Below are 15,370 nucleotides of genomic sequence, written 5' to 3' on the forward strand. Positions count from 1 at the left end.
GATGGGAACACTAGTGTCTTACAACAGACCTGGCAGACACTGGGGTGGAGAGGTCAGTGGTGTCCCTATGTAGTAGCAGGAAGCTGAGATACGTTCTACAGCACGTTCCTACAGAGAAATGGAAAGACAGGGTATGGCAAGGAAAACATTGTCCTCCAAACCAGCATGGGTCATGGGATCTGAAAGTACATCTATGGCATGAGAGTATCAACTCTCTGTTCTCATAAAGAAAAAAGCTCAACTCTTTGTGACTGAGTTTCACATTGACTGGTACTTTATTTGCTTAAAACCTAGACAACATTGTCAACTGGAGAAGAAATTCAGTGTGATATATAGATTGGTCTTGCCATTTAAATTCTAGGGTTTTTTTTTTTGAGGGGTGGAATCCTTGGTAAAATTTTACCCAAGAAACAATAGATACACATATATTTTAAAAACATGAACCATTAGAGAATGAGATCTGAAATCAAGAGTGATTTCAGTTTTGGTGGCCCCTGCCTTTTTTTTTTTTTTTTTAACTTCTTAAAGACTGTCGCAGGATAAAGGATCACTGGCTCTGAGTCTCTTTGAGATAAAATGAAAAACAAAACAAAAAATCCACGCCCTCAAACAAGGTCAGGTAACCCCATTCCCCATACCCTCCCACCGCCAAGATAAAAATATGAATACTTTTAGCAATAAGTCAGAATTTATCTTGACCTCCTACCTGCCTCATCAGTGGAAGTTTAAAGTCATGATTTTCTTTAAAGACGTCTATTCGATACTCATGTATACAGATAATAAAAGCTCATATTAGAGACAACTGATTTTTTTAAAAAGTGCAGGTAGGGAAAGAAGCAATCATTTTTAACTAAAATTCCTCTACACTTTTTGATTACTGTTCAACTTGCTATCATTTAGCAAAAAGCAAGATTTTTATAGTGTTCATCTCAAATCTTACTGCTTTACAGCTGTGGTATACTGTCCACTAAAATAAAAAGATGAAGCAGTCAATCCAGTGATTAATTTGACATGGCTTTCATTGGGGATTGGGGGTAGGGGAGGGTGGCAAAGAGAGGACCAACATACAAAAAGGCAACTTAAACATACAATGGTTTTCTTAAAAAAAAAAAGAAGAAGGGAAAATGTTATTTTCAACAAATGGAAAAAAGCATTCAAAGCCCACGAGTCAAGCCATAGCCAAAACCATGTTTATCTTAAGTAGGTTCTTTTTTTCTTTCTCTCTCTTTTTTTTTTTTTAATAAAATCTCTCCCCAGACCATCATCACTTTTAATCCTCCCCAGACTGGGCTTCATCTTCAGATCCTTCGTCCCCAGACTTTTCAGGTGGAGGGCTGGCAGACGTTTTCTTTTCTGGAGGGCTTTCAGGCTCGTCGTCGTCCTCTTTGGGGGAAGGAGTCTTTTCCTTTGATGCTTTTGAAGCTGTGGGACGACCCACTTTCCCTTTGCCTTTCACTGGACTTGGTGTCACTGAAAGAAGAAAAATACCAAATTGGGAAAGGGAAGAGAAAAAATTGTTTTTAATAAAAATCAGCTATAAAACAACCTGTAAGAACAAAATCTATAAAGACAAAACTCCAACTTACTAAAAACAAAGATGGGCACCGAGGTACACATATACCCCTATAAATCTCTCTCAGATTCCAAACCTGTCAGGATAAATTGTTGCAGTATGCTCTAGTGGTTTTCAATCACTTTTTCCAAAACTGTCATGTTATACCAGCAATAATCCTTGTGACGGGAGTCCCTGGTGATGCAAGTTAAGCGGTTAACGCACGTGGCTGCTAACCAAAAGGCTGAAGGCTCAAGTTCACCCAGAGACTCCTTGGAAGAAAGGCCTAATGATCTTCTACCTCTGAAAAATCAGTCATTGAAAACCCTATAAGTACAGTTTCACGCTGGCACACACAGGGTTGCCACAAGTTGGCAATGACTCGATGACAACTGGTTTAATGCTTGTAATAGAGAAACAGGAGGCTACAGGAGCCACAACAACCTCAGTGCCTTGTGAAACACAGCCTGTCTGATCCAAGTTGTTGATGATCACTTTTCATAGTTCTATCATTCCCAAGAGTAAGAAGTGATGAAGAAAAGGTTTAAAAATTACTGGTTCGATTAGCCTGAATAAATCTCTATGCACAAAAAACAATCCAGCCTTGTGATTTAATTACAAGTTAGTTCTGATGAGGAGAATATCTGGCAGAAACCACAAGGGCACAGAGAAAATGAACCCATGTTGTCCAGAGCGGTTTCATTCTGATAGCAGAGGGGACAGGTTGAGGGTCGGAACATAGACCTTAAATGCATTCATGCAGGTCTGTGTATTTTTCAAAATTTCAAGTATTCACTAGCTGCTGGGGTTTGAGATTGTGATAATGATAGGAAAAAGGGGCATTTATAGCTATGCTGACACAGTGTTTCTACCACCATGCCTGATACAAACAGGTCATTCCCAAATCTTGGGTATGTATAGCAGTAGTTGAAGAACAGGGTTCAGCCTACCAGACTCTTGAAGGGGTCGGAGTCCTTATTTTAATAAAGCCCTACCCTAGACAGCCTTTCCTAGGCATTGAAACAAACAAACAAAAAAAAACCGCTGAAGGGGACCCAGACCAGTTTTATTTGGTAACAAATCATAACCCTTCTCCTACTGAATCTATTTTAAGTGATACTTCTAGGTATACAAGACACGATCCATTTGGAAGTCTTGCATCCCTCCTAAGTACCTGGCAAATGTCAAGACACAATAAAAAATTTCTGTACAGAAAGTTTTATTGGTTCTTGAAATCTCTTACAGCAGTGTTTTAATCTCACTTCTGCACAACTCACCTGTTGCCTTTAGCCTGGGTTTGGGCATTTTTTTTTCTTTTCTCTCAGGTTTGGACTTCTTAACCATCTTTTTGTTTTTCTTTTTTGAACTGCCATAGTCACTGTCATCATCATCTTCCATTAGGAAATCTTCATCGCTGCCGGAATCTTCTAGGGGGAAAGAATTTTAACATCCAACTTAATGTGCACTTTCTTCCATGTGAACAAAGGGAAAGAGTGTTAAGAATGACTGAAGGACTGATTTTGGGAATCAAATGCTTTTAGATTCTACTTGGAGCTAAACTACCAATTTGGTTGGAGTTGTTACTAGCCCCGCCTATAAAGTTGGTTTAGCATTCACCTCACCATAAGGGTTACATGACTTATTTGAAGGACAGATCAAAAGCAGGAAGGGGGTAAGGAGCCCTGGTGGTGCAGTGGTTAAGCACCCAGCTACTAACTGAAAGGTTGGCAGCTTGAACCCACCAGGCACCCTGTGGCAGAAAGACGTGGCAGTCTGCTTCTGTAAAGAACACAACTTTGGAAATCCTGTGGGGCAGTTCTGCTCTGTCTTATAGGGTCGCTATGAGTTGGAATTAACTCAACAGCAACAAGTTTAAGAAACAGAAAGGGGTATCTGAATAAAAATCGAACCATCCAACAACCTTTGGTAGTTGCATCATTGCCGTGTAGTGCGGATGAGATTAGGGAAATGAAATTGAACAGACCTGGTGTTTTTGGTGCAACTATGAATAACTGCAAAAGAAAACCACACGAAACAAAAATACATACATCTAACTAATCTCAGTAACCTGTGAAACATTAAACTAACAGTTTTTAGGGAAAAGGAGAGTGGTCTACATGCCTTCCCCCAGGCCAAAATACAAATCGAAATCACGTAACCTAACACCCATACATGTAACTGTTACTCTAAAAATTGTTCATTCAATATTTGAGTACAAATGGATGTGCCAGTCACTGAACAAAGAGTACAACCATTAGCAATGATAGACAATTGTAATCATGAGACTCTCAGAACCTTTTAAATATTTTAACATACTAATGGCTATCAAAACGGTCATCTCTTCCAATTGGAAGTAACTACCTAATTTAAGGGACTGGCTGTAACATTTAGCAACCTAAAAAATACCAAAGTGATCAAAGACCAGATACTACCATCACAACCAAAGTACCCCAGCCAGTCTCACGTACTCTCCTGGAATGGTGCCTCGTCCTCCTCCTCTCGTTCCTCCTCACTGCCCACGTCTTCCATGAGCATCTCTCTCTGCTTAGAAGCTGCTTTTGATGCTGCCTGCCGTTGCTGGCGCACATTTTTATGGTCTTCTTTTTCATCTTCACTATCCTCTGCAACATCAAAGTCGTCATGACATAATCAGTAGAGTTCTGTGTTTGGTTGAGGAGTGGAAACCCCAACACACAGTGGCCACCACGGGATATGATCTGCAGTTTTATTTCATTCAAAAGGGTAAATTCTGCCTTTTACAAAGAATGAGGTGTGGCCATTTCAATTCAGAGAACTGAGATAAACCTTTACACCACATATTTAGGCCAGTTAGCTAAAAGACCTTTGTACAAGTTTATTAAAACAATTTACTTTCAGAGTACAGTCTATTAATTAAAAAAGTTTCAGCACAGTCATGTTTGTGAGTGAATCTGATGAGAGGGCAAGCTACTGCCTGCTGGCTCTAGATCATGGTTTATTTGTATTAGTTTCTACCTACAGCCCTTTTCCTAGACTTCCAGATTCCCTTATCGTGAAGGGTTAGCTGTTGCTTTTCTGGAAATGCTTGCCACAGTCAGTTCTCAAATCATCACTTTCACTTCCAAAAACCTCATCTAGAAACAAACAGAGGCAGGTAATGAAGCTGACCTTGGCAGACCCCAAACTAAACTCACCTAGTAGTGCTCAATAAGAGTTTCAAATTAGGGCCCACGAGGCAATAAGGCAGATGAATAATAGTGTGTATCATACAATCACAAGATCACTAGATAGCACAACAGGTTAATATAATTTATTTTCAACTTATACAGCCAGACAGCAGACTTGAATAGGAAGGAACGCGAACGGCTCAGTGGAATAAATTTAGAGGAACCTTGTCTACCTTTACACATTAGCTAAACAGCACTCTTGTTTAAAAGGTGATCCAAAAACGCAACAGCAGGAGAATGTAGGTCAAAACTTAAGTGGCTGGGATTGCAACCAATATTTACATACAAAAACAATTTGTATATAAATTTTTGAATCAGAGAAACTAATCCGTGCTGTGAACTTTCACCTAAAACACCCCCCCCCAAAATAAACAAACCAAACCTTAAGTGGCTGTGAGCAGTATGGAATAAACTCTCAATTCTAAAAAGAGGTAATTAAAAAATAAATACCAACAGTAAGTAAAGTCATCAGAATTTAACATTTTTATTTGGTCATGGCATTTCTCATTAATTTATATTTATTCTTTTAAGTTAAAATTCTTAGACAACAGCTCTCTCTGTGGCCATTGTTTCAAAGCACTACTTCCCAAGTCTAAGAGTGAGGTTGAAACTAACTTGTTTGCTTTTCATCCCAGAGTCCATTACTCCCTTTTTTTCATACCAAAACCCTGGTGCCCTAGTGGTTAAGAGCTACTGCTGCTATCCAAAAGGTTGGCAGTTTGAATCTACCAGGTGCTCCTTGGGAAATCCTATGTGGCAGTTCCACTCTGTCCTATAGGGTCGCTATGAGTCCCAATTGACGGCAACATGTTTGGCTTTTTTACTTTATTTTAGCTTATATGTATTTCTGAAAACCCTGGTGGCGTAGTGGTTAAGCGCTGTGGCTGCTAACCAAAAGGTCAGCTGTTCAAATCTGCCAGGCGCTCCTTGGAAACTAGGAGGCAGTTCTACTCTGTCCTATAGGGTCGCTATGAGTCGGAATCGACTCGACGGCACTGGTTTTATATGTATGTCTAAGGAGCCCTGGTGATGCAATGGTTAACTGCTCAGCTGTTAAATGGAAGATCAATCCTTCAAAGCCACCAGCGGTTCCTGGTGTAAAAGATTTCAGCCTAGGAAACCCAATGGGGCAGTTCTAGTCCATCCTGTAAAGTCTCTATAAGTCAGAATTGACTTGAGGCACACAACAACTGATACATATTTCTATTACTCTATTTATCTTGACATCTCTTATTTGTCCATGTTAGTGGTTTTCAATCTTGACTATCCATCAGCATAATCTGTAGAAGCTTTTAAAAAACAAAGCCTCCAAGTCCCACCTAGACTTACTGAATCAGAAATCCTGGGGCAGGACACGTTTTTTTAAAAAGCTTCACAGGTGACTGTAATAGCCATCAGGAATAAGAATCACTGTGAGCTCTTTGAAGATGGGGTATCTTTGTAATCTCAGTATTTCTAACCAAAAACCAAAAAACCAAACCCAGTGCCGTCGAGTTGATTCCAACTCATAGTGACCCTATAGGACAGAGTACAACTGTCCCACAGAGTTTCCAAGGAGCGCCTGGTGGATTCGAACAGCTGACTATTTGGTTAGCAGCCATAGCACTTAACCACTATGCCACCAGGGTTTCTAACAGTACCTGGTAAATAAAACCTGCTTATTAAAATGTCTAATGAATAAATATATGACTAGAATTACACTTATTACATTAAAAATAGTTTACTACCTGCTGAGTGAGAGTCATCCTTCTTGGTCTTCACATCTTTTTCTTCTGAATCCTCACTAGAAGGAGAAAAAGCAAACGCTTATTCTTAGCCCAAAGTCTAAGTGAACACAGATCTGTGGTACTGACTTGAGAACACTGAAGAGTATTTCTTTTTCTGTATTAAATGTTCAAATAGATCCTGAGGAGTGAAATCACTTCCTTTACTTCCCTACCTTGGAATAAGCAAGTTTATCTACTTTAGAATCTAAAACACTGCTTCCAATGGGCCCAAAGAAAAAAAGAATAGCTGGCAACAAAGGCTGCAAATCTCTCACCCATGGCTAAGGCTTGGTTCACAAGAATATTTAATAAGAAAAGATACCCTCTGTGGACAGAGACACAGCATAAGAATACTAAAAATAAATTACATAAAGTGCATATGTTGATGGTAGTAAACTGGGCAAATAAATGGGGCTGATGCAAAAAGCACCTTAAATACAATCATTTAAGGGAAGTGGATTTCAGTTATGCAACCGACAATATTCTGAAAAATTTATCTAAAATGAAATGAATATAAATCTATTAAGTAATTATTTCCTGGTACTTCTTGCTTCTAGCCATTTCCATGCATAGAAACATCAACACACAATTGCCTTGTATCATGGAGAAAATAAAAGTGAACTCAAGACCACTCTGAGAAGTAAAAGAAGTTAAGAGGTTTCAAAGTTTCCATGAAGTTTTTTAAAGCAATTTAAGTCACAAAGATAGAAACTCTATGTCCTTACAAATCTCAGCTCAGGAATCTGGGTTCTAATGCTCCTCCTCAGTGGTAAAATTTTATGATTCCACAAGAATTTTGATGAACAAAAAAAGGGAACTCAAAAATAAAAACTGCATTCATAGCTTTCCCTTCTCAAACAGCAGGTCTCGTAAATCCCTTTGGGTATTTCCCATAATATAGACCACATTCCAATGACAAACTACCGAACCCAAGATTCCTAAGCAATGAGAAAAACCAAACAAATTTCTTTACTAAAAAATGAGTCCAAGACACTTTATCATTCTGAAACTTGTGATTGTTCTATATAAATGTTATAAATGTTGTTGTTCAAAATAAGCATTTAATTCAAAAGTCTACCACAATGACTAAGAACTGTATTATTTTCTACAGTTCTCTTATTATTGAGTTTATTGACATTAATTGGATAAATCCTTCAACCCCATTAAAGTTAAATAACAGCTAAACTTTTAGGTGGAGACAAACAGAAAAATCCATGCAGGACTAGTCTGAGGGAATTAAAACATCTAAGGCACTTAATACAAATGGCAACAAAATTATTTATTATAATCACTTATACTTAGGAAAGAATAATAAAACCAAATGATTGCAACAAGAAAAAATTTAGGCTAGATAAAATTACACTGGTGGTACATTGTGACAGGCCACAAAGGAGTCCATTCCTAGGAGAAATACAGTAAATGAATATTATAACAAAAGACAATCTAGTCCATCTAAAGCTGGACAAATAATGCACGCACACGTAACGCACAACGGGGTTGCGCCGTTGGCAAAAAGTGTGTAACACATGCATTATTTACGTAAAAATACGGTACCATGAAGCATTAAAAGACTTGTTTCCCCCAGTGTAATTTTCTTACTTTTTCTCAAAAGTACATTTCTGAAGTTCTCCAGCAAATATTTGAGGTTAGTGATAAAAACAAAGAGAAAAACAGCAGGTAATGCAGGTATTTAATATTATTATTTCTAAGGACTCAGCACCGTGTAAACTCATAATGGAAAGACTTCTGCCTAGGGCTACACTGTCACTCTACTGATTCTAGTGCTCCAAGGGAAATACTTTAGAACAACTAGCGAGAGATATTATTTTGGTTCTTGTACAGCTCAGTCAACTTTGATTAGTTATAGTATTATTTGGAAGCAGTACAGCCTAATGAGGGGCCCTGGTGGTGCAGTGGTTGAGCACTTGGCTGCTAACCAAAAGGTCGGCAGTTTGAATCCACGAGCAGCAACTTGGAAACCCTATGCGGCAGTTCTACTCTGTCCTCTAGGGTCACTGTGAGTTGGAACAGACTCGACAACAACGGGTTTGATAGTAGCCTAATACTAAAAAAGCGACTTTGGAATCCAACAGACATGGTTTCAAAAGCTGTTCCTCCATTTGCTGAGCAATCGCAGTTAACTCACAGAAGCTCTCTAAGTTAGTATTACCTACTCTAGTAGAGGTGTTGTTAGACTAGAGACTGGCACATAATATTCCTAAATGGTGGTGGCTATCATCATCATCAGCACCACTACCACCAAGTCCTGAAGTTACGCTACACTGAGTATGAGTCTCTGTGTGTGTATCCTTAAGAGCAGTCCCATGAGGCAAAATTATTAAAAATTAATGAACTCGTTTGTAAAAGTGAGGGAAAGGAAACTACCCTGAAATGATTTAATTATTTAAACAAAGGAGAACTGATTATGAGACAGTAACCTCAGCAGGCTATACAATTTAGGTTCTACCAGCTTTAGTTATGATTCTGCCAAGGATCTGTGACTGAATAAGATAGGCCAGTTATTCTTTGCTATCAGCACCATGAAGTTGTCAACACTAACACTAAGTAACAAATTACACACTTAAATAACTTAACCTTTCTGCCTATGTTCAGAGGTTTAAAGCAGCAGCAAGGCATTCCTGGAGACTACCTCGGATTCACGGCTGAGCCCCAGTAAGCCTCACGACCTTAAGGAGGCTATCCATCTAGATTCAGAAGCACTGCCCGAGAGCACATGAAATACGCAGAACAACGCTATGTGGCAATGAGCACTTCCCGAGAGTCTGTGGAGATTCCACCAACCTAGAGATCAGAGACTGCCCTCATCTCAGAGCGGCAACAGTGTAAGCAAGAATAGAACAACAGTATCTCTTACCTATCTTCCTGTGAATTCTTTCCAGATCGTCTCTTATTTTTAGCTTCTCGGGGAGATGATCGGATTTTCTTAGCTGGAGGGCCCGAATCTCTTCCATAATCTTCATCTAAACCAATCATGTTTCAAATTCAATTTACTTTATATTATGATTTTTACATGTAAAAATCACCACTGCACTTATGAGATGATTATCTTGCATGCTATTTAAGTGGTGAGAGGGGCAAGTTTTCCCAAATAATTTTCTTTCTTATTTTTAAATTCTTTTCCACCCCAGTCCTACCACCTTAACTATTTCCATTTTTGTATATCTAGTCCTCATGTACGTATTTTTAACTTATTTGTGGGATAAAGGACTTAGTTTTACCCCCAAGTAGGCAGCCTTCGTCCTTAGCTCCAGAGAAGTGACCCTTGGAGTAACTGGGGTGCCTTGGTCTGGGACTTCCAAGTCAGACCTGAGAAATCTATGCTGGCAAGAGGTGGCTCGCTGGACCAGCAAAGACTAGCCTCAGGAGGCATGAGTTAGCCTATCATTCAGAACTAGTCGATAAAGTCCTGAATACAGAGGCTCAGAGAGAACATCCGTTCTCTGTAGAGTAGCAACGACCCTGGGACTTGGAAGGTAACCGCTGGGAACCTTCCCAGACCTCGCCCTATGCATGTCTTTGTTTGTATCCTTTTAGGTTATAATGAATCTGTAGTGCTAAGTATAGCATACTCTCTCTCATGAGGTCTGCGAGTTGTTACAGTGGATTATCAAACTCAAAGGGGTAGTAGGAGCCCGCAGATCGGAAAGGAAGGGTGTAATATGGACTCCGGAGCCTGCGGCTGGCATCCTAAAGGGGTAGTGGGAAACCAGCCCCACATTTGTGGCCACGGGTCAGCAGGCTGGGGTGTCATGTGGACCCTCCAAACTTGCGGCTGGGTCTGCCTATTTGCCAGTCTGAAGGATGGTGTCCTTTTAACTTGTAAGCTCTGACCTGGGTAGCTAGGGTCCGAGAGTGCTACAGGAGCAGCTAGCGAAGAGGATGGAGAAATAGACTGGATCAATCTCCACATTTTGGGGATTGGATTCATGCTGATCCTTGCCATGCAAAATCTATAGCCAAATAACGCTTATCATTTCAGAACATACCTTTTTAATTTATTAAAGATCTTCCCTGTTTCAACATCCTTACATTTATTTGAAAGTTTTTAGAGTAATACGGTTATATTTAAAACACTTTAGAAAGAACCTACAATTCTGCAACCCTAACACAATTATTGTTATCAAGTAAATTGCATTTAATCTAAGGTCTTAAATGTAGCATACCCTGGCACTTAAGGAAAATTACTACCAATTTCAAAAGCCCTATAAAACTAGAGAAAATTACCTAACAGGTGAATATTTCAAAAAATATTTATTGCACTATTATGTATAAGGATAAGAAGCTGGAAGTAGTCTGGCTATTTAGCAATAATGGAATGACTGGGTACCTTATAAATTCCACAGTATAATATTATACAACCATTAATAGGAATTTTTCAAATAATTTTTAATAAAATGAGAAAAATATTGTAAGTGTGTGTGTGGGCGATACAAAAGGCTATAGAAAGATCTCAGCTACATTTTTAAAAGGAAAAAGATAAAAGGCTAGCAGTTAATAACAAAAAGGTTAAATGACCATTTGCTGGCTAAAGGGCCTTGAGTAATACCTCTGCCTGTTTCCTTACCTGTAAGATGGAAATAATAATATGTACCATTACAACAGGATTGTTATAAGGATTAAATGAATAACCATAAGGATTTAGAATAATTCCGGGCACATAGCAAAGCATTTAATAAATGTTAGTATTACTTTCAGGAGGTAGGATTGTATATTTCTCTTCTTTGTATCTTTCTGCATTTTCTGAGTTTTCTCAAAAAGCACACAATATTTTTATAAAGTTGTTAGATTTAAAAGAAATAAAGACAGAAAATAAAAAAGTAAATTAAAAACCCCCCTTGAGTCTATGCATCTGAAAAATAGTAAGGAGATTAAGAACACAAAAAACCCCTTTATGCCTATGGTTTTAAGACATATTACTCACTCTGTAATAAATGAGTTCACAAAGTTGTTTCACAGAACAGACTCTCCCCTTAGTTACTTTACTGTGCAAGAACTTAACCACCAACACAAGGTACAACTTTACTTGGATTATAGCAGGAGATATTTTAAGTAACAAACAATGTATCAGAATTCATGGACATTTAAACTTTGGACTCTGAAACTAGGTAAGAAAAAATTATCGAAATATTTATTTTCAATGATTTACCAAGGTAAAGTTAATCCATGCAAGTTCAACTTTTGTTTTGCCTGACACAGATCTTGATATAATTTGCATACATAAAAATTTTAAGATAAAATGTATTCCAAAAGCATGACTTTTAAGAAAGTTATATAAGCTGGAGATTCTCCTACTAGTCTGTCCAACTCACAATGAATTGAAATCACAAAACTTACCAGCATCATCAGATTCCTGAAACTGTGAATAATCAACGACCTTCCTATTTCTGTTGAAAGAGAAACTCTAATTAATCACGATAAAAATAAAAATGTTGGACTTCTAAGATATCAGAAACATACATTTCTATTTCATAAACAAACTAGCTCTCCAAAAAGCAGTTTCTCAACAGCCACCCCCAACCCAGCCAAAATACTTCTTTAGGCATCTGAGATTAACCTGACAGTGAAAGTAAAACGTGTTTTTTTAGAAAATCACTTAGGATGCAGCGTATCGACCACATGGCAAACAGTTCTTCATGGCTCTTTAAACCCATACTCCACTACCATGGAAAAAAGCTGACCTGTGAACACCGTCGATCATTTTGTTAAGGCAAAGTGCCACTTGAAATAAACCAAAGGTATTTTAAGCTACAATTCTTATGTTGCTCATCTCAGTGATAGCTCAAATCCCATTTTCACCGTCAAAACCACCTCTCATTTCCCACAGCACAAGTACAAAAAGCAGCAAAATGAGTCAAATCACACATACATTCATTATATTTACAGTGATATCACATGTGCACAAGTCAAAATCGAAATGCTATTTCTTACTGCTGTCTACACACACACACAATAAGATTATTACTAAGTTTGCATGACAAAAGCAAAAACTTAATAGAATACAGTTACATTATAATCCACAAGGAGTTCCTGGGTCCTGCAAACAGTTAACTACTTAGTTTCTAATCAAAAGGCTGGAGGTTCCAGTCCACCCAGAGGCACCACAAAAGAGAGGCCTGGCAATCTACTTCTGAAAAACCAGCCACTGAAAATTCTACAGAGCCAGATTCTACTCTGACACATACATCAGATGACCATGAATCAGAATCAACTCAAGAGCAACTGGTTATGATGCACAAACGATTTATGACGACAGTAAGTTAAGACTTACGCAGAAGGGAAAGGAAGTATATTAATAGAATATTAACACAATATATCCACCCAAAAGATGCTTTTTATTAATGGATCTGTAAATGAAAAAATATGAAAGCCTCACAAATTTATGTATCTACTTGACTCGAAATGATTTTAAGTACTTCCTACTAGGTAATGGGGCCCTGGTGGCACAGTGGTTAAGAGCCTGGCTGCTAACCAAAAGGTAGGTAGTTTGAAGCCACCAGCCGCTCCTTGGAAAACCCTAAGAGGCAGTTCTATTCTGTCCTATAGGGTCGCTATGAGTCGCAATCAACTCGATGGCAACAGGTTTGGTTTTTTGGTTTCGTGCTAGGTAAAGCATCTTTAACCATCCTCAACAAATCTTAACTTCTGTTTACCTATTTCACATTCCAAATCTAAACGTTTAAAATTCCTCTCCTTGATATCACATACACACACTTCCATGTTAATATCTAAACAGCATGGCACTCAAAAGAGCCACAGATAAAAGACGCACTGTAACTGTAGGCCTCCACGGATACAGAACAGTGAACTCTGAAAGGATCAAGATCAATATGCCACCAATCACACTTAAACCTGAGCAGAGGGACATTCCTGTGTTGTAGACTAAAACACCGCTGAAATTCCAAGGCACGATGGCCAGAATGCAAGCACCAGTCATCTTCTGTCTTAACATGCAGAGCTGATTTGGGTGGGGTAAATTCTGAAAACATGATTGGGATTTAAATGTAGAGGAAAGTAGAGGTAGATTTGGCTTCCAAAGGAAAAAGACTCTTAAGCATTTGTATTTTTTTTTCTTTAGCAGATCACTAAGAATTATCTTTTCACTTTATTCTCTCAATAAGTCAAAATGCAAAACCATAAAATAAGCTTAACTACATGTTTTAAGAAAATGAGTTTCTATTATCAAGAATACCATAATATTAGGAAACTTAATTTCAAAATTATGACTATTAAAAACCTAGTATTTATTGGGCTAGTGTGCAAATGCATGCTCCGGCAGAACACTGACCGTTAACGACAAACGCCAGGACAACAGGGTTACGATCACAGAACCAAGAGAAGAAAAGCATCCAGAAGAGGGAGTGTTTAATTTTAATTTCTAATAATTAAAATACAGGTTCTGAACTTGCAAGTATAATTCTAGCTTATTCCATACCCGTGGAATCACAACTAAAATATCATTTATTTCTGGGTGCCACATGTTAAAAAAAAAAAGATCATACAAGAATACGTAAGGGAGGGCAACTAGAATGATGAAGGATATGCCATTTGAAGAAGAGGATGAAATGGGAATTTCTACCTGGCAAAAGGGAAGGCAGGTGTTAATTCCTTAAGGCTCTGAAGGAATAGATGAGCCTGCTTAGCAACCAGATTGAGTGAGTTCTACATATGGAACCTTCTAAGTCTGCTAATGATGGTTACTTTCTTAGTCCACCCTTAGAAACACCCCAGGACAATACTGTATAAGGAGCTCTGGTGGTATAATGTTGAAGTGCTTGGCTGCTAACTGAAAGATCAGCAGTTCTAACGCACCAGTGGCTCCACGGGAGAAAGACCTGGTGATCAGTCCCATAAAGATTACAGCATTGGAAACCCTATGGGGCAGTTCTACTCGGTCCTAGGTCAATGAGTCAGAATCAACACAACAGTAAACAAAAAGAACCCTGGGTTCTGGTCCTAGTTTCCAAGCAAGTCACTACTTTCTCAGGGCCTCAGTTCCTCTTGTGTTGGAACTGATGACCTAAGTTGCCTGACAGATCTAAAAGTCAGTAATTCTATAAAGTTAAATAACAACAATTATTAAAGTTTTTAATAAGAGATTATTTTTCCAATCACAAATGGTCAACTCCCCCGTGCACACTCCCCATTTTAACATATATCTTCACACACAGCCCATTTCTGGTATAGCGCAAGGTAAAAAGTAGGTACTCAAATTTTTTCTGAACCTTTTTTGCTCTTACACAAAAAACTGAAAAGCGGGAATGAGAAAAACCCAACTGCCTATTCACTGGGTCCTTTCCACTAAACCAGATTTAGCAGCCACGTCTGACACTTGACTCAAACTGAGTTCAGGGATAACTAAATTTTTGTCACATGACATACAATATATAGACAATTAAGGGAAAAAACAATACAGCCTAAGGAACAAGAGATAGGAAGGGGAAAAGATTAAATTTAAAGAGCTATGTCAGAAGTCTAATTTGTAACATCCAATCTCCTTAAAGTCTTCTAAGATCATACCTCATCTCTTGCCACTTGTCTCCCAAGCAACCCAGGAAGTCTGTAGCTCCTCCAATCCTGTTGTTTCTCACACCTCCATCCTGCTGCTCTACGGTCCGGAATGCCTTGATATCACTCCCACTCATATCACATACAATCTTACCTCCTCTCATCATCCTCAACCTCTTGCTATGTAATCTATGGAAACCCTGGTTGCATAGTGGTTAAGTGCGACAGCTGCGAACCAAAAGGTCAGCAGTTCAAATCTACTAGCTCCTTGGAAACCCTTTGGGGCAGTTCTAATCTGTCCTATAGGGTCGCTATGAGTT

At 38.6% G+C, this 15,370-nt stretch overlaps 1 protein-coding gene across 2 annotated transcripts in view; it reads right to left on the minus strand.

Annotated features, from left to right (window-relative positions):
• Positions 1-482: 482 nt before the first annotated feature.
• NUCKS1 (nuclear casein kinase and cyclin dependent kinase substrate 1) overlaps positions 483-15,370 on the minus strand; it is a 30,472-nt gene continuing 15,584 nt past the window's right edge. Inside the window, exons 2-7 of one of the 2 annotated variants that reach the window (XM_049858455.1) lie at positions 11,880-11,929; positions 9,400-9,505; positions 6,486-6,541; positions 4,021-4,173; positions 2,830-2,976; positions 483-1,470 (exon numbers count right to left, since the gene is read on the minus strand). In XM_049858455.1, coding sequence (XP_049714412.1) covers positions 1,271-1,470; positions 2,830-2,976; positions 4,021-4,173; positions 6,486-6,541; positions 9,400-9,505; positions 11,880-11,929 — 712 coding nt within the window. In that variant the 3' untranslated portion in view covers positions 483-1,270. Of the gene's footprint in view, positions 1,471-2,829; positions 2,980-4,020; positions 4,174-6,485; positions 6,542-9,399; positions 9,506-11,879; positions 11,930-15,370 lie in introns of both variants that reach the window. The other variant, XM_049858454.1, reaches the window with a different exon arrangement.

This window comes from Elephas maximus, chromosome 18, assembly GCF_024166365.1.
Source record: "Elephas maximus indicus isolate mEleMax1 chromosome 18, mEleMax1 primary haplotype, whole genome shotgun sequence".
NCBI classification, from domain to species: Eukaryota; Metazoa; Chordata; class Mammalia; order Proboscidea; family Elephantidae; genus Elephas; species Elephas maximus.